Source organism: Nomascus leucogenys, chromosome 10, assembly GCF_006542625.1.
Source record: "Nomascus leucogenys isolate Asia chromosome 10, Asia_NLE_v1, whole genome shotgun sequence".
Taxonomy (NCBI): domain Eukaryota; kingdom Metazoa; phylum Chordata; class Mammalia; order Primates; family Hylobatidae; genus Nomascus; species Nomascus leucogenys.
Window position 1 is genome coordinate 41,902,675 of NC_044390.1, and position 25,600 is coordinate 41,928,274.

At 52.6% G+C, this 25,600-nt stretch overlaps 1 protein-coding gene across 4 annotated transcripts; it reads right to left on the bottom strand.

The window, feature by feature from the left end:
- Positions 1–25,559, bottom strand: HPN (hepsin). 4 transcript variants are annotated; one of them, XM_030820197.1, is made up of 12 exons: positions 23,733–25,559; positions 17,032–17,133; positions 16,907–16,948; positions 6,670–6,799; positions 6,476–6,598; positions 6,303–6,343; positions 5,960–6,125; positions 5,656–5,846; positions 1,230–1,325; positions 894–1,036; positions 544–708; positions 1–264 (listed from the first exon to the last, which is right to left on the bottom strand). In XM_030820197.1, the coding sequence occupies exons 1-12, from the start codon at positions 23,746–23,748 to the stop codon at positions 52–54; spliced, it is 1,428 nt and encodes a 475-aa protein (XP_030676057.1). In that variant the 5' UTR covers positions 23,749–25,559; the 3' UTR covers positions 1–51. The 4 variants fall into 4 exon arrangements, with proteins under 4 accessions (XP_030676057.1, XP_030676058.1, XP_030676055.1 ...); XM_030820198.1 differs by having other exon boundaries at positions 1–325; XM_030820195.1 differs by having other exon boundaries at positions 5,960–6,343.
- Positions 25,560–25,600: the final 41 nt, after the last annotated feature.

Here is a 25,600-nt window from a genome sequence, read left to right on the forward strand (position 1 = left end):
TTAATCAAAACCATCTTTATTATTTAAAGAGCATCCTGTCATCAGGGGCACCTAGACAGGAGTCCCAGACAGCAGAACAATATTTACATGGGGGTCAGGAGGGTGAGGTTGGGTGGTCTCGGGGCTGAGTGGGCCCGCCACTGTGGAAGAGAGGACCCTGGAGGGAGGGTGTCCTTGGACCTGTGGACCAGGCCCAAGAAGAAAAACGTCCCATCCTAGGCCCGGCGTGGATCCCACCACCGAGATCACCTCGGGCCCTGGAGGCTGCGCAGCGAGAAGCCATCGGTCAGAGCTGGGTCACCATGCCGCTGGCTTCGGAGTGAGTCTGGGGAAAGACAGCTGGGGGCTCCTGAGGTCTGAGAGGCTCTTCCACATCCCACCACTGGCTTCCCCTCTCCAGGAACCCTTCAAAGTCCATCTGTTCCCAAGGGGGGCCCTCTTCCAGGCCTGAGCGTAGGTCTCCTAAAACAAATCTCTGCCTCCCTTACCCCATGAGACACCCAAACATCCCCACCCTGGCTCCCATCTGGGCCCAACTTTCACCTTTATGGCCTGGAAGATCCACTCCCGGAAGTCACTGACTTTGGTGTAGACGCCTGGCTTCTGGGCCAGGGCACAGCCAGTGCCCCAGCTCACAATGCCACACAGCCGCCAACGTGGCGTCCGAGAGATGCTGTCCTCACACACAAAGGGACCACCGCTGTCGCCCTGGGAGGGGAGAGGGAGGTCTGGCTGGAGGCCAAGGTGGTTGGACAGGAGGACGCCCCGGGATGACATGGGCTGTGGCCCCAGAATCCTGAAGCTTTTAGATAGGAAGCCCGACCACCCACTCCCCTGCGTCTCCATCCCTGGGGTGGCAGCAGCCAGGGGGCTGCCCCTACAGAGTCCCTCACCTGGCAGGCATCAATGCCACCCTCGGGGTAGCCGGCACAGAACATCTTGGGCTTGATCTGGTTTCCATAGAAGTCAGCGCCATTGCAGACATCATTGCTGATTATGGGGACTCGAGCCTCCTGGAGTACCCCGGCCTGTTGGCCTGGGGGTGTGCGGGCAAGGCTGGCCAGAGCTGGGGGGTGTACACCCCTCCCTTCCCTCCTGGTGCGCACCCCATTCCCCTCAGCATCCCTACTCCTCATGGTCAAGACTCATCCAACCAGCCAGACTGCCCAACCCCAGCCCAGTTCAGAGTCTCCCAAACGGTGGCATCGGAGGCAGAGGACAGGACTCACCATAGTACTGTGTGTTGCCCCAGCCCGTCACGGTACAGATCTTGCCATCCACCAGGGCCTGGCCGGCAGCTGGGAGGCACACAGGCTGGATGTATTCTGTGAGAGAGACCATGCTGGTCCAGCCCCCGCTGGCCTGCCCCACCTGGTACAAACCTCTCTCCAGCAGCTACCATGGCCCCTAACACACCCTGCCCTCTGTTCTTTTAAAACAACCACAATAGGCCAGGCACAGTGGCTCGTGCCTGTAATCCCAGCACTTTGGGAGACTGAGGCAGGAGGATCACTTGATGTCAGGAGTTTGAGACCGGCCTGGCCAACATGGCGAAACCTCATCTCTACTAAAAATGCAAAAATTAGCTGGGCATGGTGGCACGCACCTGTAATCCCAGCTACTCGGGAGACTGAGGCAGGAGAATCACTTGAACCCAGGAGGTGGAGGTTGCAGTGAGCCGAGATCACGTCATTGCACTCCAGCCTGGGCGACAGAGCAAGACTCTGTCTCAAAAACAAACAAACAAACAAACAAACAAAAAAGCCACAACAGAAGTCGCCATGTACCGAGAGCTCATCGCATACTAGGCGCCTTCCTGCACCATTTTCTTTAATGTTTCATCAGCCCAGAGATGTAGGGTCTATATACAGAGGGGGAAAATGAGGCCAAGTCACGTGCCCAAAGTTTCATAACAAATATGTTTTAACACAGCTTGTTTTCATTTCTAAGCCTGCAGTGTCACCAAGGCCAGAGTGCAATGGCAGGAACATGGCTCACTGCAGCCTCGACCTCCTGGGCTCAAGCAATCCTCCTGCCTCAGCCTCCCAAAGCACTGGTATTACAGGTGGCAGGTGCCTGTAATCCCAGCTACTCAGGAGGCTGAGGCAGGAGAATCGCTTGAACCTGGGAGGCAGAGGTTGCAGGGAGCCGAGATTGCACCATTGCACTCCAGCCTGGGTGATAGAGCAAGACTCGAAAATCATAATAATAAATACACAGGTCTACAGAGAGAATGGTAACCCCGAGATGTGGTGTCCTTGTGCAGTGCACAACCTATGCAAGGGTTCCTGGCAGCCCTGCCTGTTGCCTGCTGCCTGCTGCCTGCTGATGACACCACCGGCCTGAGTCTTAGAGCTCTCAGATGTAGAGTGGAAATAATAATCGCTTATCCCCAGAAGTTGTAGTGAGAAATTGGTGAGTCATTGAGTTGCATGCCAGGCAAACAGCAAGTGTTCATATAACTAGTACAAGTATTAAACAACAACAGTAGCAATTGCTGCTAACATTTACCAGTGTTCACTATGTGCTGACAGTTCTCTAAGCTCTTTACTCATATTAACCCTTTTAATTGTCTCAATAACCCTAGGAAGTCATTTTACAGATAAGGGAAACTGAGGCACGGTGAGGTGAAGCCATGTGTCCAAGATCACACAGTTGGCAAATACCTGAATCTGACCCCAAAGCCCATGCTGTGACCCCCTCAGCCCTGTGTCTGAAACCCCAGCCGCTTCCACCTGTCTACCTGTGTTCTCAAAGACGCGTCCTTACTTCAATATTAACTCTCTCACTCTTTTCACTAAGGAGAAGGGTGTGGCAACGATCTGGGCTCACCACAACCTCTACCTCCTGGGTTCAAGTGATTCTCCTGCCTCTGCCTCCAGAGTAGCTGAGACTACAAGTGCATGTCACTACACCTGGCTAATTTTTGTGTTTTTAGTAGAGATGGGGTTTCACCACATTGGCCAGGCTGGTCTCCAACTCCTGACCTCAAGTGATCTGCCCGCCTCAGCCTCTCAAAGTGCTGGGATTACAGGCGTGAGCCACCATGTCAGGACAGGGTTTGGTTTTAAAGAAAAGCATGTATCACTCCCTTCAATAGGAAACCAGTACCACAGATCATGAAAAAGAAAATAAACATAAAAAATAAACATAATGCCAACCCCAACATGGCCCTGGATTCTCCGTCACCATAGCGTGGGGGCCACAGGCACAGATCCCAGTGCCAGTCCACCTGGGCACAAATCTTTGCCGTTCACCAGCTGTACGAATTTGGGGCATTGTTTGCCTTCTTTGGGTTGGGACCTTTTCCCAGGTGGAAGACAGGATCTTAAGAGAACCCCCCTTACCAGGGTGTGCTGGGGTTGCTGTGAGAACTAAGTGAGTCCATACACAGGACATATTTGGAATGGTGCCTGGCACACAGGAGGCTGCGTGCCAGCATTGGTGTTCACTGCTATGTTTACCAGATTATTTTACTGTGTTGTGTACACTCATCATGTACTCCCTTACTCCCTTTTACTACTTCACGATCATGAACTTGCTATACTCGAATACTCGATCATGAACTTGAATACTACTCGCTATTACTACTTCATGATCATCATTATCACCGTTATTATTATTATGTTTTGAGACAGGGTCTCGTTCTATCACCCAGGCTAGAATGCAGTGGTGCGATCATGGCTCACTGCAGCCTTGATCTCCGGGGTGATCAGGTGATTCTCCTGCCTCCACCTCCCAAGTAGCTGGGACCACAGGCGCGCACCACCATGGCCAGCTAATTTTTTTTATTGTTCGTAGAGATGGGGTTTTGCTATGTTGCCCAGGCGAGTCTTGAACTCCTGAGCTCAAGCGATACCCCCGCCTTGGCCTGGGATTACATGCCCAGCCTATTTTTATTATTATTACACTGCGGCCTGCTGAACTCTGAAGCCCAGGGCCTGCTTTTAATCCAAAAGGAAGATGTACGTGTTGGAGAGGTGTTAAGGACACGTTGGCACCCAAGTGAGTCTCAGTAAGACCAAGGGAATACTCCAGGGAATTGCAGAGGGAATGACTCCTAACTTACTTTCTAAATCTGATTCATTCATTTTTTAACACATTTTCTTTTCATTTTATTAGTTTTTTGGTAACAGCTTGATTGAACTATTATTTACATATTACCCAATTCCTTTTAAAGGCACAAGTCACTGGCTTTTTGTATAGTCACAGAGAAGTGCAACCATCATCATGATCGACTTAGAATCTTTCATCACCCAGACAAGAAACCTTGTGTCCTTCACCAGTCACCTCCCAATCTCCCATCCCCACGTCCCACCCTGCCACCATCAATCAACTTTCTATCTCTACCGATGTGCCTATTCTAGACATTTCTTTTCTTCTTTTCCTTTCTCTTTCTTTCTCTCTTTCTCTCTTTCTTTCTTTCTTCTTTCTTTTCTTTCTTTCTTTCTTTTCTCTCTCTCTCTCTTTCTTTCTTTTCTTTCTCTTTCTTTCTTTCTTCTTCTTTTTATAACAGACAAGGTTTTGCTCTGTTACCCAGGCTGGAGTGCAGTGGCACAATCCTAGCTCACGGCAGCCTCAAACTCCTGGGCTCAAGTGATCCTCCTGCCTTAGCCTCCTGAGTAACTGGAACTACAGGCATGCGCCACCACACCTAGCTCATTTTTTTAAGTGATGGGGTCTTGCTATGTTGCCCAAGCTGCTCTTAAACTCCTGAGCACAAACAATCCTCCCATCTCAGCTGCCCGAAGTGCCGGGATTACAGGCATGAGCCACCGTGCCCAGCCTTGGACATTTCATACAAGTGGCATCCTACAGCAGGTGGCCTTTGTGGCTGGCTTGTCTCATTCAGCACTGTTCTCAAGGTTCATCCTTGTGGTAGCATGAATCAGTACCTCATTCACTTATATGGTCCAATATTCTCCCGTTATATGGATACGCCACATTTTTTTTTGTTATTTATTTATTTATTTATTTTCGAGATGGAGTCTCGCTCTATCAGCCAGGCTGGAGTGCAGTGGTGCGATCTCAGCTCACTGCAATCTCCACCTCCCGGGTTCAAGTGATTCTCCTGCCTCAGCCACCCGAGTAGCTGGGATTACAGGCGTGTGCCACCACGCCAGGCCAATTTTTGTATTTTTAGTAGAGATGGAGTTTCACCATGTTGGCCAGGCTGGTTTCAAACTCCTGACCTCGTGATCCACCCACCTCGGCCTCCCAAAGTGTTGGGATTACAGGCATGAGCCACTGCGCCCGGCCAATATACCACATTTTCTTTATGCATTTGTCCGATGAAACACTCTTGGGCTGTTTCCATCTTTGGACTATTATGAATAATGCTGCTATGAACATTGATGTACGAGTTTTGGTGCAGACAGTTTCCATTTGTCTTAGGTATATACCTCCTGTCCTAGGAGTGGAAGTGTTGAGTCCAATGGTAAGTTTATGTTTACTTCTTGGGGAAATGCTGGCAAGTTTTCCAAATTGGCTGCACTGATTGTTGATAGTTAAGGCCTACTTTGTGCTCCCTTGAGATCATTCCCCTTATCACCAGGGATGCCTGAACCATAAGTTGATTCCCCTGTGCCCCTGGTCCCCTCCTCTGTCCTCCTGGCCTCGGGTCCCCAAACCCCAAGGCTCAGCCCTCAGACTTACCTGTGAGGGGCAGGGGACTGGAGAGGTGGACCAGGGCAATATCGTTGCTGTTCTCCTCGCTGTTGGGGTCCCGAAAGGGAAGATAGCCCCCGTGGTAGACCACAGCCTGCACCCCCAGCTGCAGGCCGTGGGGAGAGGCCTGGGCCACGGCACCGGCAAACACTCGCCATCGGGACAGGACCCGGTTCCGCCTACCAGGGAAAGGGGTGAAGGGTGGCCACCTGCCTGGGCACAATCCGTCCCCCTCCCCACCGTCTCTCCGCTCCTCTGCCTCCCCCTCATCAGCGCCATGGGGGGCACTCACTCGGGGAAGCAGTGGGCGGCTGTCAGCACCCAGTCCCCGGAGAGCAGGGACCCCCCACAGAGGTGTGCTCCGTCATAGCGAAGGCTGACTTGCCACGGCCACCGGCCCAAGCTGGTGTCCCGGCCTCCCACGATGCGGTCCACGGGCAGCTTCCTGCGGCCACAGTCTGTGGGACAGGGGTCAGCCGGGGGCGGCGACAGAGGACTGAAGCCCAGGTCCCCAGAGCCCAGGCTTGGCCCTGCCCTAGGGGGTCTGAAAGTACACGGCCCCATCCTGGGGAGCTTGAGGGGACGTGGCCTCCCCAAGGGCCTAAAGGAGAGGGTTCTGAGTTTTAGGGTCTCACCTTGGCAGATGGTGGCCAAGAAACGGCCTCTGGGGCAATCACTGGGAGAGACGGGATTGGAGACACAGAAAGAAAGGAAATAGAGACCAGTTAAGACAGGTGGAAGGAAAGCGGGGAGAGGGAGTGCCTTGGGGGTCCGAGGTGTTGCCCCATCTGCCCGCTGCCCTCCTCACCACACGGAGATGACCTCCAGCAGCCTCTGGGTGTGGGGCAGCCTCCCCTCGTCCACACAGAAGAAGCCTGACGTGCCGTTGGCGCCCGCCGTTCGCACATCCAGCTCGGAGTGGGTCAGTGCCCTGGGCGGGGCAGGGGTTAGGCCTGCTCCCCCACCCCTCCCGGCTCCCACCCCTCCGAGGGCCCCCAGTACCTGAGGAAGCCCATCTCCTCGCAGCTGAGTCCGGCTACCCTGGCATTGGAGCGCGAGGAGCACAGCAGCCGCCACGTCCCTTCTGTCTTGTCAAAGACCATGAGCCGAGCGTCCGCAGAGCTGACCTGCACTGCAGGGCGACAGGGCCCGGGGCCGCCTGAGTCCCACAGCCAGGCTCCCCATGCGCTTCCCCAGCCGGAGCCCCTCCTGGCCTGTGCTCCAGCCATGTGGTGTTGACATGAACCCCAGCCCATCAAAGGGCTGCAGCCCCCACATCTGCGATTGCATCTGGAATCATGACTTGAGGACTTTTTTTTTTTTTTTTTTAAGACAGGGTCTCGCTCTGTTGCCCAGGCTGGAGCATAGTGGTGTGATCTTGGCTCACTGTAGCCTTGACCTCCCAGACTCAAGAAATCCTCCTACCTCAACCTCCTGAGTAGCTGGGACCACAGGCGTGCACCACCACACCTGGCTAATTTTTGTATTTTTTTTTTTTTTCCCTGTAGAGACAGGTCTTGCCATGTTGCCCAGGCTGGTCTCGAACTCCTGGGCTCAAGCAATCTTCCTGCCTCAGCCTCCTAAAATGCTGGGATTACAGGTGGGATTACAGAGCGCCATGGCACTCTGCCAGACTCAAGGACTCAGGTCGGACCAATGAACAGCAGCCTTGGGGCTGTGGCCGGCCCCTCTGCCAACCAGGGGAACTTCACTCTCCATTAGAAGTCCTAAATTGGCTGCTCAGGAGCTGCAGATCTGGAAGGTAACTTGGACATTTGGGAAGAAAAAAAGCCATTTAACCAAGTTCCCAAGAGAATCCAGCACATGAGGCTGGATCTGTTAAGGGTCATCTTCACCCTCTTGAGGGAAAAAGTAAGCTAACGTGGAGGAGAGCCAAGAGATTTCTGATAACATTTTATTATTATATTTTTTGTGGAGAAACTGAAGCTGTTTATTAGTACGTTTGTCATTTGTCTTTTTACATTTGTCTTTGGCCACACTCTTAACTCATATAAAAAGACCTCTCACTTTATATGTACACAGACAGCATATGGAAAATAGAAGAACAAATTTGTTGCCAGTCTGTAGATCACAGCCTGGTTTCTTCATATGAACTTTTCCATAGCTATATTGCGTATTATTATTATTATATCGAACAGATTAACTCTCCTTCCAGAGTGATTTCTATCTTTTAAAATATGTATTTATTTGGGAGGCCGAGATGGGTGGATCACAAGGTCAGGAGTTCAAGACCAGCCTGGCCAAGATGATGAAACCTCATCTCTACGAAAACTACAAAAATTAGCCAGGCGTGGTGGCAGGTGCCTGTAATCCCAGCTACTCGGGAGGCTGAGGCGGGAGAATTGCTTGAACCCGGGTGGCAGAGGTTGCAGTAAGCCGAGATCATGCCACTGCACTCCAGTTTGGGCGACAGAGTGAGACTCCATCTCAAAAAAATATATATATGTATTTATTTTATTTTTATTTATTTATTTTTTTGAGACAGAGTCTCACTCTGTTGTCCAGGCTGGTGTGCAATGGCGCAATCTCAGCTCACTGCAACCTCTGCCTCCCAGGTTCAAGCGATTCTTCTGCCTCAGCCTCCGGAGCAGCTGGGATTACAGACATGCACCACCATGCCCAGCTAATTTTTTTGTATTTTAAGTAGAGGCGGGGTTTCACCATGTTGGCCAGGCTAGTCTCGAACTCCTGACCTGAGGTGATCTGCCTGCCTCGGCCTCCCAAAGTGCTGGGATTATAGGTGTGAGCCACTGCGCCCAGCCTTAAAATATATATTTATTTTAATTGACAAAAATTATATACATTGATGGTGTACAAGATGATGTGAAATATGTATACGTTGTGGAACGGCTAAATCAAGCTAATTAACACATGCACTACCCTTTGTGTGTGGTGAGAACCCTTAAAATATCTTTTAGCAATGTTCAAGTATATAATGTATTGTTATTAACTATAATCGAGATGGGTGTTGTTCAATATATCTCTTGAACTTATTTTTCCTGTCTAATGGAAATTTTGAATTCTTTGTCCAACAAGACATATGTTTAAATTAAATAATATTTAATAGTTTTGGTATAAATACTTCTCATTTCTTAAACTTACCCTTCTATGTTTTATGAAAAATAACTTTAATAATATAGTATAAATAAACATCAATTTTTAATATCGGAATTCATTTCCCATCTGATAACTTTTTTTTTTTTTTTTGAGACAGAGTCTCGCTCTGTCACCCAGGCTGGAATGCACTGGTGCAATCTTGGGTCACTGTAACCTCCACCTCCCGGATTCAAGCCGTTCTCCTGCCTCAGCCTCCCGAGTAGCTGGGGCTACAGACACGTGCTACCACACCTGGCTAATTTTTTGTATTTTTAGTAGAGATGGGGTTTCACCACATTGGCCAGGCTGGTCTCGAACTCCTGACCTCAAGTGATCTGCCTGTCTTGGCCTCACAAAGTGCTGGGATGACAGGCGTGAGCCACCGCACCTGGCCCCCATCTGATAACATTTTAAAGCCCCTCGATGCAGCCAGGTTTGAAGAACCTCTATGATTGTCAGTTAAGCGAGTTAATCATCTCCCCTTTTGTTTTTAGCCAGTTTATTTTTTCTTTTTGTCTTTTGTAGGCAGAAAACCTTTGACTAATATACCAGATTGCCAATCTTGACTATTGCCAGATTGATAATCAATATCCTACAGTCAGAAAGAAAAGAAGAAGGAAAGAAGGAAAGAAAGAGAGAAAGAAAGAAAACAATAATGATCTTTTAGGCAGGACTTGTCAGAGCCTTGAATATGCTAAAGTGCATAATTCTCCAAGCAGAGGATGGAGTATTCATTCATTCACTCAGCAAGCGTTAACTGGACATGTACTCCATGCCCAGTGAGGGGTGATGCTGGAGACACAGATGGCCAAGACAGTCCTGGGCTTTGCTTTCGGCAAACCATATTATGGGGGATAGGGAGACAGATGGCCATAAAATGTCACCCAGCCAAACACATCATTAAAAATTGTGACATGAGGCAGGGCTGGGATATACGAGAAGGCTAGAGGGAGCTCCCGGGAGACTGTTCATGTCTGGGGCTGGTTGGGGGGCAATTTGTGGTGAGAACAGATGTCCCCTGAAACCCCTCAGTCTGCTCCCCACACACCTCAGAGGAACCTGTTAACACCTAAGTCAGGTCACAGACCCTGGGGTATTGATTTCTATTTACCAAACATTTTGTACCTGCCAGGCTCTATTTTAGGCAGTGAACAAATCACCACTGCCATGAACAAATCAGACAAAAATCTCGACCCCTGTGGAGCTCAAAGCCCAGTAGGTGAGACAAATCAAGAATGGGACAAATAAGTAGGATATATTATGTGTCACAAGATAGGAAGGGGCCACAGAGAAAAATAAAATGCCATCGAGGGAGGGGAGTGCTGGCATGGAGGGTGGGGTGAGGTTGCACTTTTCAATCGCTGCAAGGAGAGCGTCCCTGGGAAGGTGGTGCAGGAACAAAGACCTGCAGGAGGTGAGAAAGTGTCAGGAGGTGTGTGAGATCAGCACGGAGACAGAGGGACTTGCAGGTGCAAAGATACCAAGGCTGGTGTGGGGTACTGGGGGGAGTGCTCCAGGAACAGTGGGAGGCTGGAGCAGAGTGACCCAGAGAGGGGGAGATGAGGTGGAAGCTAGAAATAGAGCTACATCAGGGCTTTGCTGGTACCTGGTGTGAGGTGCAGCCAGGGGAGGGCCCTGACCTGACTCAGGTGGTCACCAGCTCCCTCTGGCTGCAAGTGGGGAACCAGCATGAGCCACTGTACCCGGCCCCCATCCGATAACATTTTAAAGCCTCTTGAGGCAGCCAGGTTTTAAGAAGTGAGTGAGTCATATCCCCTTTGTGGGATATGATTGGGGGGCAGGGATGGGAGCAGGGAGGCCAGGAAGGAGGCTCTGGGATGTCCAGAAGGGAGGGGAAGGGGGCTGGAGCAGGGTGGGGGCAGTGGAGGGGGAGAAGAGTTCAGATTTTGGAGAGGTTCTGTAGGTGGAGCTAACAGGGTTTCCTGCAAGATCTGATTCATGGGTGACTGGAGGAACTGGGAGGGTAACCGAGGGGTTTGGCCTGAGCCTGAAAAGATGGGGCTGACAGAGATTGGGACGGAGGGAGCAGGTTCGGGGAGAGATCAGCTGTGAACCTCTTTGTCCTTTCCTTTCCTTCTCCCTGCCACCTTTTTTTTTTTCTTTTCTGAGACACGGTCTCACTCCATTACCCAGGCTGGAGTGCAGTGGCACAATCATAGCTCATTGCAGCCTCAACCTCCTGGGCTCAAACGATCCTCCCGCCTCAACCTCCCAAGTAGCTAGGACCACAGGGGCATACCACCACACTCGGCTAATTTGTTTACCTTTTTATGTTAGGATAAAGCTGAGTGACAATAGCCAGGTTAGAACCCAGCAAAGCCTGAGCTAAAAACACCTTTTAAATTTATTTTTTCCTGTAGAGACAGGGTATTGCTATATTGTCCAGGCTGGTCTCAAACTCTTGGCCTCAAGCAATCCTCCCACCTTGGCCTCCCAAAGTGCTGGGATGGCAGGTGTGAGCCACCGTGCCCAACCATTTTTTTTTTTTTTTTGGATTTTTAGTAGAGACGGGGTTTCACCGTGGTCTCGATCTCCTGACCTCGTGATCCGCCCGCCTCGGCCTCCCGAAGTGCTGGGATTACAAGTGTGAGCCACTGCGCCCGGCCTGTGCCCAACCTTTTTGTCCTTTTCTCAGGAGCCTCCTGCCTGGCCTGGGCTCTGAGAGTACATTCTGGGAAACTGAGTCAAATGAAAACTTGCTTTTGCATCCTCTTAGAAGGAACCTGGTGAGGCCACACACCAGCTGAGGTGTCTTCCCACAGCCCCGCAGGTCGGGACAAGGAGAAGCAGGACTTCCAAGTAGAACTCTCCCCAGCTGAGGACCTACTGTGTGCCCGGGGCTGGGCTACCTCTGCCCCACCATCAACCAAGGCCTCGTTGCACACCCCAGGAGCCACAAAGATCATCCCCAATTTCCAGACGGGGAAGCTGAAGCTCAGAGAGGTGAGGTGGCTTCCCCAACATCACCAAGTGCATGAGAAGCAGGGAGAGAGGATTGGAAATCAGGTCTGAGTGACTTCAAACCCCAAGCTTTTAACATTGCCCTGGACAGCCTCTCAAGAGACTTCCCCTCTGAAGAGTTAAACAACAGCACAGTAATAATAGCACTGGCTACGTTTACTGGGGGGTGTCAGTGGGCTGGCCCCATGCTATGCATCCTATCCAAGTGGCTCTCTGAATCCCACAACCATCCTCGGAGATAGTGACCACTTCTGGTTTGTTTGTTTGTTTGTTTTTGTTTTTTTGAGACATAATCTTGCTCTGTTGCTCAGGCTGGAGTGCAGTGGCGTGATCTCGGCTCACTGCAACCTCTGCCTCCCGAGTAGCTGGGACTACAGGCGCGTGCTACCATGCCCGGCTAACTTTTGTGTTCTTAGTAGAAACAGGGTTTCACCATGTTGGCCAGGCTGGTCTCCAACTCCTGGCCTCAGGTGATCCACCTGCCTCGGCCTCCCAAAGTGTTGGGATTACAGGCGTGAGCCACCGTGCCCAGCCAATAGTGACCACTTCTATGCCCACCTTACAGATGGGAAAACTAAGCCTCAGAGGAATAAACTTGCCCAGGGGCACACGGCTAACCAGCAAAACCGGGACTTGAACCCAGACCTGCATATTCCCTGTTCCTTCTGTGGGTCTCATATAAACCCTTGCCTGTCTCCTTGCCTAATATATTCAGCTACAGCCAGCACTGAAAAGCCACCTGGCTGGCCTGCCTTAATGATGGCCTCCTGCTCTGGGGTTGGGGCAGGGAACGCCTGGCACCTCTGGCTGTGGGGTCCTCATCACCCCATAAATTCCAAGGCCGAGGCTCGGGGTTGAAACACCAACTGGGGCAGGGAGGGGGGTGGATTCTTATTTTATTTTATTCTATTTTAAGTTTGTTTTGAGATGGAGTCTTGCTCTGTCTCCCAGGCTAGAGTGCAGTGGCACGATCTCAGCTCATTGCAACCTCTGCCTCCTGAGTTCAAGCAATTCTCATGCCTCAGCCTCCCAAATAGCTGGGATTATAGGCACCAGCCACCACACCCGGCTAATTTTTTATTTTTAGTAGAGATGGGATTTTGCCGTGTTGGCCAGGCTGGTTGGTCTCCTGACCTCAAGTGATCTGCCCATTTGGGCCTCCCAAAGTGTTGGGATTACGGGCGTGAGCCACCACACTGGCCTGGCCTGCCTTAATTACAGTCTCCTGCTCTGGGGTTGGGGCAGGGAATGCCTGGCACCTCTAGCTGGGGGGTCCTCATCACCCCATGAAAGCCAAGGCTTGGAGTTTGAAACACCAGCTGGGGCGGGGAGAGGGGTGGATTCTTATTTTAAAATGACGGTTAACTGCTCTGGAAATGTGATTTCCAGAAAGTGTGAGGTTTTAGGGGGGAAAAAATCACTTTATAGATGTGTGTTGGGGGAGATGGGAGTGGGGAGAGAACATCAAATGTCCCCTCTGGCTATTTTTAAAGTCACACTCTCTGCTGCTGTTTCTCACTTTTAAATTCTTTATTCTTGTTCCTATCATTTCAGGCAACACAAAAAGGATGTTCTGGGTCACCCCGTGTGCCTGCCAAGTTGTTGGATATATTTAGAAGTGTGAAAATCCCAGGAAAAAAAAAAAACGAGGTGGGGATACAAGCTTGGGGTTGTTTTTGTTTGTTTGATTGTTTCATCATTTCCCTGAGTTGTTGAAAAACCCAAGTACCTCTGCAGGGCGGGGGTGTGGCGCTGGCCAGAGCCAGGTGTGAGTGGTGACCTCACTCCTTTCCAGCTGGAGGCCCATGGCTCTCTAGTTCATCTCAGTGTTTTGGCTTTGGATGCATTCATAACTCAAGGATTTCCTGAGCACCTACTATGTGCCAGGCACTGTCTGACCACAAAAGGTCCCTGCCCTCCTGGAGTTCGCCAGGAGTAAATAATTCACAGTGAATGAGGAGGGTTTTACTGGGGTGGCAGGGACACCACCATAGGGTGAGAGGCCATAGAGTCTGGAAGTCCAGGAAGATCTTGCTCAAGAAATTTCAAGAAAGAATTTCAAGAGTGAGAAACAAAAGCCAATGTCCACTGTGCTGGCTAAGAGCCAAGCACTGCACAGCCTTTTTTTTTTTTTTTTTGAGACAGAGTCTTGCCCAGGCTGGAGTGCAGTGGTGTGATCTCAGTTCACTGCAACCTGCAACCTGCGCCTCCCGGGTTCAAACAGTTCTCCTGCCTCAGCCTCCTGAGTAGCTGGGATTACGGGCGCCCGCCCTCACGCCCGGCCAATTTTTGTGTTTTTAGTAGAGATGAGGTTTCACCATGTTGGCCAGGCTGGTCTCGAACTCCTGACCTCAGGTGATCTGCCTGCCTCGGCCTCCCAAAGTGCTGGGATTACAGGGGTGAGCCACCGCACCCCGTCCAAGTACTGCACAGATTTTTATCTCCTCTTATTCTCACTGATTCTTCTTACCCCCATCTCACAGATGAGGAACTGAGGCTCGGAGAGGGTAGGGACTGGTGGGAGGCCCCACAGCTCAGAAGGAACTGTGCAGAACTGAAATTTGCCTCTAGGTGTGAGCTAGAAAGAAGTGGGTGAGTAGAGACTTCTGTGTGAGCAGGTCATTTGAGTGAGGGACTGGGCCCCGAGGGTGCTAGAAGCCAGTGTGAGGTGGGGGTGGAGAGGGGCCTCCACACTAGCAGCCTTGGAGCCTGTGATGGGTTGGGATTTTATCTCAATGCCACGTGTTGTCACGGAGGGACTTTTGGCAGGGGTGTGATCCCTTCGCTCTGTCTCTTATCTGATGTGTGGTCTCGGGAAGTCAGTTTGCTTCACTGGGACTCAATTTCCCCCAAATGCAAAGTGTTGGGATGTAACAGCCCTAACTTCATAGGCCTACTGGGTTAAGGCTGCCGCCAGGGCCTGGCATATGTTAGTCTTTACTATGGCAATGAATTCAGCTGTTCTTTTTATTTTTTTATTTTATTTTTTAACAAGCAATCAAGTGTAGACATCATACACAGTTCCTACGCAGGCTGCCTGGGTTCAAATCCCAGCCCTGACACTGACTAGCTCCATGACCTGGGGCAAGTCACTCAGCCTTTCTGTGCCTCAGCGTCCCCGTAGAAAATGGGTTGTGGTGGTGCGCACCTGTAATCCCTGCACTTTGGGAAGCTGATCTGAGAGGACTGCTTTGAGCTCAGGAGTTCAAGATCAGACTGGGCAACATAGCAAGATCCCATCTCTACTAAAAATTTAAAAAATGAGGTTGGGTGCAGTGGCTCATGCCTGTAGTCCCAGCACTTTGGGAGGCCGAGACGGGTGGATCACCTGAGGTCAGGAGTTCGAGACCATCCTGGCCAACATGGTGAAACCCCGTCTCTACTAAAAATACAAAAATTAGCTGGGCGTGGTGGCACGTGCCTGTAGTCCCAGCTATTCAGGAGGCTGAGGCAGGAGAATCGCTTGAACCTGGGAGATGGAGATTGCAGTGAGCCGAGATCGCACCACAGCACTCCTGCCTGGGCGACACAGCAAGACTCCGGCTCAAAAAGATAAAAATAACAATAATTTTGTTATTGACAAAATAATTTTGTATAGGCATGGTGGCATTAGCCTATAGTCCCAGCTACTCAGAAGGCTGAGATGGGAGGATTGCCTGAGCCCGGGAGATGTAGGTTACAATGAGCTAAGATCATGCCACTGCACTCCAGCCTGGGCAACAGAGCAAGACCCTATCTCAAAAAAAAAAAAAAAAAAAGATAGAAAAAAAAGAAAAGAAAAAAACAGGTTGTTGTGAAGACTTAATGAGTTGATACCATAAGGTCCCAAGGCCTTGCCTGGTGCATACAAATGCTAAGTGCTGGTAATGATGATTAATGTTGATGTTGGCTTTTCTTGTCTGGATTTTCATTTTTGATTTTAGTGTGAGCTGAATCCTTTATGGAGTTAGATGAGGCTCATAGACACGAAAAATACATCCCACCACCCAACTTCCCCTTTTTTCCTGCTGTCCTGCATCAGGGAATGGCAGCTTGAAGTTGGCATTTGGGAAGATTCATTCATTCATCCCACAGTTAGTTTCTTTATCTATTTATTTGTGTGGCCATTCATTCCACATGCCTGCAGACACACCTACAGTGGATAAGTCTAAGAGCTGTTCCTGGCCCCTCATTCCCCAGCTGCATGTCCTCTCTGGTCCTCATTTTGCACATCTGTAAAACGGAGCTAATACCAGGGACAGGCGCGGTGGCTCACGCCTGTAATCTCAGCACTTTGGGAGGCCGAAGCGGGTGGATCACAAGGTCAGGAGATCGAGACCGTCCTGGCCAACACGGTGAAACCCCATCTCTACTAAAAATACAAAAAATTAGCCGGGCATGGTGGCATATGCCTGTATTCCCAGGTACTTGGGAGGCTGAAGCAGGAGAATCGCTTGAACCTGGGAGGCAGAGGTTGCAGTGAGCTGAGACTGCACCATTGCACTCTAGCCTGGGTGACAGAGCAAGACTTTTTTTTTTTTTTAACAAACAAATAAAAAAACTACCTCCTAAGAGAGTTAGAAGGGCCCACTGAATTTATACCATGCCTCCCCAACATGTTTTCACCATGCCCCGCAGTAAGAAACACATTTTTACATCCTGATGTAGCCCATAGCTCTGTGGTCTGGGGCAAACTACCTCATTGCTCAAAGCCTCAGTTTCCCCATCTGTAAAACAGGGAGAATAACAGTCCCACCCTCACAGTGTGGGGATGCAGTGGGATTATATGTATATGAGTGCAAAAAAAAAAAAAACAAACAAAAATTAGCATAACCTTTACTTACTGAGAGATGCACTCTGATAGTCTGTAATCTAATCTATTTCATACTTAAAAAAAAAAAACATGGTTTTCCAACTCACTAATTTAATTTTATGAGGCACTCATGAGTGATACACTGGTGTCTGAAAGAGTCTGGGTTAGACATGTGGGGTGCTTAGAATAGTGCCTGGTACATAGCAGGCACTTGATACAAATGCACTATTATGATTAGCATTTCTGCATGCATTTGTACATTTATTCAACAAATACGCTTGTTGAGCTCCCGCCAGATATATGTGTCCTCCAGGGCTCCCCCAGAGGGTCCCAGCCTGCTCCACTCACCTGGGTACAGCGGCTCCTGGTCACTCCTGAGGAGAACAGCCACTGCAGAGAAGGGAGGGGTGAGGGCAGGCAGGCTGGAGGCTGCAGGGGCCAGGGGAGGTCAGAGGCACAGGAACCGCTCTCACCAATGGCCCAGGATGCCGCCCCGATGGCTGTCAGAAGTAGCAGGGTCCCCGCAGTGAGAGCTGCCACCTTGGGTCTGGAGCAGCATGGCACAGTCCGGCCACCTGCAACAGACACCATGCTGGGGCCACAGCCAGGCCTGTCCTCATTGCGGCAGGGTCTGGGCCCGAGGCCAGCTCTGCCCTGCCCCCAGGGCTAACTTATTATGCCCAAGCATGCCCTCCCCAGGCCCAGTTACCCGGGGCCAGCGGTTGACAGGGCTGTTCCTCCCCTGCCGTGTGAACAACCAGGTGCCCAGCTCCCCCAGGGTTCCAGCTGGGAGGGGGCATGGCCAGGCCACCTGCCACAGTCTCCGCCTCCACCCTGCACTTTCCTGGCACTTAGGGAATGTCTCCTCCCCAGTGACACTGTGCTTTTGTATTTCTGTCTTTGCTTTGGGCCATCTCTTCTTGGGACTGTGACCCCCAACCTTTGCCCTCTTGGTAGCTCTCTTCCCTGCCGCTGGCATTCCTCGCTGCCTCAGTTGTTTCTGCTGTTCTAGATGCTTTGCCCCTAGATACCCCCTAAATCAGACCTCTCTCGTGGTACCCAGTTGCAAGATCAAATTTGCCCCTCCACTTGAAAATCTGCCAGCCTCATTTGATTTTATTTTATGTATTAATTTTTTTAGAGACGTGGTCTTGCTATGTTGCCCAGGCTGGTCTCAAGCTCCTGGGCTGAAGTGATCTTCCTTCCTCAGCCTCCCAAAGTGCTGAGATTACAGGAGTGAGCCACTGCGCCTGGCCAGCCTCATTTAAAAATATTGACCCTACCCCCTCCTAGCTGGAACCTAAGGCAGGTGCCATCATATCTTTGAGCCTCAACTTTCTTATCTATTAAATGGGCATCCACTGAGCACCTACTTCTAAAAATAATAATTTAAAGTTATTTTCAAGAAGAAGAATAGCCCAAATTGTATTGATGCCTCCTAGGTACTAAGCACCACTCTAAATACATCAGCTCATTTAGTCCTTATTTCAATCCTACAACTATGATTCCTGTTTTTCAGATAGCTCAGAGAAGTGGGGTCACGTGCCCACAGTGACAGCCTGGAAGAGGCAGAGCAGCGTCCAGAACCCTGGGCAGGTTTGATGCCAGGTCCCCTGTGTACAGCCACGAAGCCATCCTGGCTCTCACTGTGCGGAAGTGCCTGGCACATAGCAAGTTCTCTATAAACGCTTTATAAATCATTAGAGCTGTGTGGGCCTGAGCAACTCCCCTCCCCTCTCTGAGCCTCAGCCTCAGTTTTTTCTTTTCTTTTCTTTCTCTCTTTGTTTTTTTTTTTTTTTTTTTTTTTTTTTTTTTGAGACATGGTCTCATTGTGCTGCCCAGGTTGGAGTGCAGTGGCGCGATCATGGCACACTGCAGTCTCAAGCGCTCAGGCTCAGGTAATTCTGAGCCTCCCGAGTAGCTGGGATTATAGGCACACACCACCACACCTGGCTAATTTTTGTATTTTTGGTAGAGACGGGGTTTGCCACGTTGGCCAGGCTGGTCGTGAACTCCTAGACTCAAGCTATCTGCTTGCCTCAGCCTCCCAAATAAAGTGTTGGGTTTGCAGGCGTGAGCCACTGCACCTGACCCTCAGTTTTTTCATCAGCCTAATGGAGCTTTATTTGTTTACCATCCTACTGAACACCTACTGTGTGCCTGGCACCTTTCTAGGTTCCGGGAACATAACCCAAAGAAGACAGATAAGGTTACGGCTCTCAGGGGTTCACATTCTCATGCGTGTAGGTGGGGAGTGGGAGACATTAACAAGGAAACAAGTAAATGAACCCGATAATTTCCAGATTGTGGCAGAGGCTGTGAAGAAAACCGTGCAGGCTGGGGCAGCAGGTGGGCTTCTGCAGGGGGATCAGGGATCACAGGACCTCCCCTAGAGGAGACTTCTGAGCTAAGCTCTGAAAGGTGAGGTGCCAGCCATGCACAGACCACAAGGAAGGGCACTGTGGGCAGAGGGAACAGCACAGGCAAAGGCCTTGAGGCAAGAATAAGCAGGCTCTGTTACGTCAGAGGCTGGAGAGGCCATCGAGACGGCCAGATGGCCGGAGCTTGGGGAAGGTAGTGAGAACCAAGGCTGGGGCCAGCTGGGGAGGCCTGGTGGCACAGGAAAAGGGATTTTATTCCCAGGGCAAAGAGGTCCTGGAGATTAAAAGCCAACCCCTAGCCGGGCTCGGTGGCTCAAGCCTGTAATCCCAGCACTTTGGGAGGCCGAGGAGGGCGGATCACGAGGTCAGGAGATTGAGACCATCCTGGCTAACACGGTGAAACCCCATCTCTACCAAGAATACAAAAAATTAGCCAGGCACAGTGGCAGGCACTTGTAGTCCCAGCTACTCGGGAGGCTGAGGCAGGAGAATGGTGTGAACCCGGGAGGCAGAGCTTGCAGTGAGCCGAGATCGCGCCATTGCACTTCAGCTTGGGCGACAGAGCGAGACTCCGTCTCAAAAAATAAATAAATAAATACATAAATAAATAAAAGCCAACATCTTCACTAGGGATTATAAGAGGGCCAAAGAGTAAAGGCAGCTGAAAGCCTTCAGCTAGGCCTGGCTTGGGCTCAACTGCCCTTGGCAGCTACAAAGCACCCCCAAGGCGGCAGCTCGCCCATCTGCACCCATGGTGGTGTGGCTGGTGAGCCCGGCACCAGGCCAGCACCCGGAACAGAGCAGGGAGTGGTCCAGGACCTTCCTGGGGTGGCCATTATCTGGGTGTCTTAAGAATTTGAGAGCTCAGGCTGGGCATGGTGGCTCATGCCTGTAATCCCAGCACTTTGGGAGGCTGAGGCGGGTGGATCACTTGAGGTCAGGAGCTCGAGACCAGCCTGGCCAACATGGTGAAACCCTGCCTCTACTAAAAATACAAAAATTAGCTGGGTGTGATGGCGGGCACCTATAGTCCCAGCTACTTGGGAAGCTGAGGCAGGAGAATCGCTTGAACCCAGGAGGTGGAGGTTGCAGTGAACTAAGATTGCACCACTGTACTCTAGCCTGGGCAACAGAGCGAGACTGTCTAAAAAAAAAAAAAAAAAAAAATTGAAAGCTCAGTAGCTCCCATCAAGGCATAAGGAAACACTCTCTTCCCCAAAAGAGGCCCCAGTGGGCCAGACCAGCCCAACTATTGCTGGCTGACCCCTGCCTGTCCTGCGAGGGGCTCTCAGGCCTGCCCCCCAACTCTGCCCAGGACCACTCTCCAGGTTCCAGCAGGAGGTCTTGGCTCCCAACAGCCACTGGGCGGGTCTTGCTTCCTTTGTTTTCAGCTGTGCCTGCCAGGGCTCTAGGCCACGCAGAATGCAGCCTAGAGGCCTTGGCACATCTGGTGGGACAGGAAGCAATGCCACTATGTATGTGTCTCCTAGGGTGAGAGGAAGAACCTCCTTCCATGCTGTGTGGTTCAGAGGACTTCAGCGCCTCCAGTGGGACAGGAAGCATCTGCATCCTGGGGTTCCCCCAGTATGAGAGGCATCCTCCCTGTGTGTCTCTATTGGGACAGGCAGCATCCTCATCTGGCCCAGGGTGTGGGATGCATCTTCATCCTCCCTGCGTGTCTACTGGGACAGGCGGCATGTCATCATCAATTCTTTGATCCCAGCAGCAGGGCCATGTCCCTTGGTAAGCCAGACCTCCCCCACCCCCACGTCTCCCTGAGACTCTCTGCCCCTGCTTCTCCAGGTCCCTCTGGATGCCTTGGGTCTTATCATAGGTCAGTTCTTCCGCCTCCACCATTTGGCTGCAAAGACCCCCACACGTAACACCTTTGGCTCCCTGGCTCTGAAAATCCATTCAACTGGTGGCTCCGTGTCTCGGGCCTCCTCTTACATGACTGCAGCTTCCTGAATAAATGCTCTCCTCTTTGGACTTCTGGGACACCACGCGCACCTGATTTTCCTTCCCATCTCTGAGGCTGCTGTCTCCACCCACCCTCTATCTACTCCGTAAAATCCGGAGTTTGTAGGGCTGGCCGCAGCCTCCCCTACTCCTCCCTGCCCCTAAGTCTGTCTCACCCACCTCTGTGGACTCAGTTTCCCTCTGTCCCCAGCCCTAGACCCTCTTCCAGGTCCCAGGTCAGGGCTCCTGCAGTCCTTTAAATACCTTTTAAATACCTTTCCCTGGGAACTCCTAGTCCCTTTGGCCCTACCAGGACCCAGAATGGACTCAATGTCTCCCCAAGTATGTTCTTCCTCCCAGGTCCTGTCTCAGAGGCCCTCACTCCTAGGACCATCCCCATCTGCATAACATTCCCCTCCCCCAACAGCCTGACAATCCTCCTGAGTGACTCTCCTTCCCCTGGTTCCTTCTTTCCGTCCATCTGCACCTTGCTCCAGCCCCATCCAACCACTGGGCTCAGTCTCCCTTCTAGCGCACCATCCACACGGAGGCTTGGGGAACCTACTGAGACACCAAATCCAACCTGTCCCCTCTTTACCTATAGAACCCTCTGTGACTCCCTAGTACCCCCCGGACAGCTTAAGTCCCTCAGCCTGGCATTTCCAGCCCCACTAGGGTATAAGCATGGCTTTTTTGAGATTTGGGAGTATGTTTCCCCCAATTCCCAGACAACCAAGTGGGTCATTAACAGGCACCAGAGAGAGCTTCCAAAAAGCAACCCAAAGAGTAGAACTTGTAAAATACAAGTTAGACAAGAGAAGCAGGGACTAACCACTGGCGCCACCTTGTGGAGAGACCTGGCACTGCGAGGAATTGGCCGGCTCTTCCCCAAAACAGTCCCAACCCTGCCTGGTCCAGCTTGCACACCTCTTCTCCCACCCAGCTCCATTTCCAACTTCACCTCCAGAAATACCACAACTGGCTATGTGCACACCAGCGCTGTGTCACCTCCCAGCTTCCCAGAGAAGAGCAAGAGCCTTGCTCTTCCCTCTGCCTGGCATCCTTGGAATTGCAACTCCAGTATCACCTCCTCTAATTCCAAGTTCCCAGGCAGCACCAAGAAGCCAGCAGCAATAACAGTGACAGCAACAACAGCAGCCGCTGCAGCCACAACGGCTCTCCAAATCACACACGGACGCACCGCCCTACCCTAACCCCGCCCAGTCCCGCACAGCATCCTTAAATCCTTGCAGCTGTTCACGAGGAAGGCGCCATTGCCATCACCCCCAGTTTACAGATGAGAAAAGGAGGCCCAAAGTCTGGCAGCCACTAAACCCGGATCACCCGGCAAGTAAGTGCAGAATCGGAACCCTTCAGCATCTGTGTCTAGGTTTGACCCCCACACCCCCAGCCCTGACAGCAGGACTCCCCTCCGAGACCAGCCCGGAGCTGCCAGGGAGGCACCAGAGCCCACTTTGTGTCTGTTTCTCTGTGTACCCAAGCCATCTCTGTCCATCTGGGCATTTGCTGCTTTTCTTCCCTGGCTCATTCACCCATGGGCCCAAGCCTTCTGGCAGCTCCAGGAAAGAGATTGTCCCCAAGGAGCTGGACTCCGTCATCCGCCTGCTCAGCTGGGGTGCAATGCCATCTCCTGAGTAACTGGGAGCCTGAGTTCCCTCTGAACCACAGCTGAATGGTTTGGGGTCTGAATTGCCAGCTGTGCCGAGACCTGAGGAGGCCAGAGATCTGAACTAATCATTTCAGCCAACACACTCAGTGCTTCCTGCCCATCCTGGCATTTCAGGCCTCATCCCACGCTGTCGGACATGCACTGTCACCCTCTCCATTTCACAGATGAGAGAATGGAGGCCCAGACAGAACACGCCATCTGCCCAGGGCCACACAGCTAGAAAGTGCTATTGCCCAGGACTGAGCCCGGCTAGCCTGGTTGCAGGAAGAAGAGAGGGAGTCAGCCCCAGCTAGGGGAAGGCAGAAAGAACAGGCCACCCCTCCATGCGCCCCTCCAGCTGGGTCCCATGTGTGAGAGGTAGAAAGGAAGCCAGGCTATCCAGGGGCTGCCCGGAGCCTCCCAAGGGCCAACAACTCCATGACGCAGTCTCTCTCTGTCATCCTTATGGTGGTTTCTCTGCCGTCTCTCCCCTCTCCATCCATCCAGGCCCAGTCCAAAGTCCTCCCTCTGCTCTTTTGCCCACAGAGCCAGGAGGTGAAGGAATGTCTAGAATCGGTGGGGGTCCTAGGTCTCTGGGACTCTGAGTCTGCCAACCTCTGTCACGACAGCTCTGGTTGATGGCATTCGTCTTATATGCAGAGCCCCAGGCTAGTGCCTGGTGTGTGTCATGCACTCAACAACCTCACAGAGGGAGGACTGGGATCCATGCTTGACCCAGAGGGAGACCAAAGCCCTGAGAATAATGTCACTTGCACAAGATCACACAGCAAGAGCAAATTCAAATGCAAGCCTGTGTGTTTGAACCCAAATCTGTGTCCTTAACCATGACAGCTACAGCCTCCCCGCCTCAGCCCCAGTAGAGGACAAGTCCAGAGTTAGCTGAGAAATCACTGGGGGATGAGGGGAAACTGAGGCAGCATGCCAGGAAGGTCATATAGGGTAGAAGGGAGGCTGGTGGTGGCACAGCTACACAGAAAATGTGGTTAATAGTTAATCAGGTGGAGGAGGACTAAGAGGGGGTGGGGATGCATCTGGGAGGGGTGTCCGGAGAGAGGGGGCTCCGAAAAGTAGAGGGTAGAGAAGAGAGCACAGAGGGTGGGGCACCAGGCAGAGCCAAAGCTGGGGCTCAGGGAAGGGGACTCACCCTCCTTCTGCGCCATGTCACCGCCTCTTGTTAATGATTCCCTGGCTGACCTCCTGGGCCAGGGTGGGACCTGTGAGGAGATGGACGGGGAGGCAGGGCCTGGGGGAGCCCAGCCCAGTCCTGGCGCCCCCAGTCCCAGGCGTCCATCCAGGCAGGCTGTAGGGACTGGGCCTTGGCCAGAGCACGCCGTGATCACGGACGCAGATTGGGCTGGGTTCAAGGATGGGGTCAGTGTCTGACCAGCAGTGGGGGGAAGCCTGGATTTGGATTTGCAGGGATGGGGACCCCCATGCCTGAGCCAGGTGGAGCAGGGGACTGAGGATCCGGGTTTGAGGGAGGAGACAGCTGAGGACCTGAAATCATAAGTCTTGGCAAAGGAGGAATCTGGGGGCCAAGACTCCTTAGTATGAGAGAGGAGGGGCCTGAGGGCTGGAACTCCTGGGTCTGGGGAGGAAAGGCCTGGGGCCCAACCGCTGAGTCTGAAGGAAGAGCAGGCCTGAACACCTAGGTACTTGGGGGGACGTCACAGTGCCCCCTCTTCAGGTCCCCAGGAACCCCTCTATTAGGAGGTGGGCATTAGGCTGCGTGGAGGGATGAGGGAACCCCTGTCCTCAGGGCTGGAACCGTGAGTCTGGGGCCCCCTGTCCTTACCCTGGGGTCCAGCAGGTGGGGGCGGAGCCTCGAGGTGGTGCTGGGGTCGGGTCAGTCTCCAGGCCTGGGCAGGAGCATGGTGGCCCCGCAGCAGCAGGCGGCCTGGAGGCAGAGGCGGTGGCGTGGGGCCTGCTAGGCCAGGCTGCCTCACCTGAGGAGGAGGGGGCTGGGCGAGGGGCGGGCGAAGGGGCGGGGAGGGGCCGGACCATTCGATTGGCAGCGCTGGAGGCCACCTGGCTGATGGGGCCGGGCTTGCGGGGGCTGGACCAGGCGGGCCCAGCTACGGGGCTCGTCTTGGACCTCCAGGGGGACCCAGGTGTGCCTGTCTGCAGGGATGTGGGAACAGGGACAGGCCTGGCTGGAGGATGGGGGTTTAGGGAGAAAGTGCAGGCTGAAGGGTGGGGGTCTGACCAGAAGAGATCAGATGGAGGGCCCCAGTTGCCCTAAGCCCACTCCACCCTCGCCCAGCGACCCCTTCCCCCCGCCCTTTCTGCATCCTCCAGCCCCAGGTCCTGGCTGTGCCCGCCACTTGCTGCACCTCTGCTAATTCCCTGCCCAATTCCTGGGTCCCAACCCCAGCCCCAGCCTCTCCCGCCTGCCCTGCTCATCCTGCCCCAGCCCCTCCCCCGCTGGCTTCCTACAAGTCACGGGGCTGGTTTGCTTTGGCAGCCTCTGCCCGGCCGCGGTGACCTCTGGAGCCAGAAAGTCCTAGCACTAGATAGGGGGGATGGGGGGCTTGGCCCGGAAAACACAGCGCTAAGGGCAGAGGCCCAGGCCAAGTGGCCGGAAGCGTCCGCAGGCAGATAACACACTGTCCCGCCAGCAGCCAGGCGCGGTCCACGTCAGACCCAGGGCCAGGTAAACACCAGACGTGCAGGGTCACCGCCAGACACCTGCCCGTGCTCAACCACACGCCTGACACAGTCGGCCTCGGCTGCTTGCCCCAGATAGGCCTCCCGCACAACCGGCCCCACCCGCTTACCCCACGTGCCGGCTGTGCCCAGCCAAACCCACCTCCACCGCACCCATTTCCTCCACTCAGCCCAGGGCCCCCCATTGGGACACGCTGGTTTAGCCTGGCTTCCTCTCCCTTTCCATCCATACCCGTCTCTCCTTCCCTCTCCTCCCCAGCGCCCACCTCTCCAGAGACCCACTCTGCTGGGCACACCGCACACCCCATGCCACCCCTGTACCCCAGCATCAGCCTCGATTCTCCT

Coding starts and splice junctions, on each gene's coding strand:
- HPN (XM_030820195.1), bottom strand. Junction 5,847..5,959: donor GCCGCCCACTGCTTCCCCGA/GTGAGTGCCCCC, acceptor TTTCCCTGGTAG/GCGGAACCGGGTCCTGTCCC. Junction 265..543: donor GGATCTTCCAGGCCATAAAG/GTGAAAGTTGGG, acceptor CTCGCTGCGCAG/CCTCCAGGGCCCGAGGTGAT.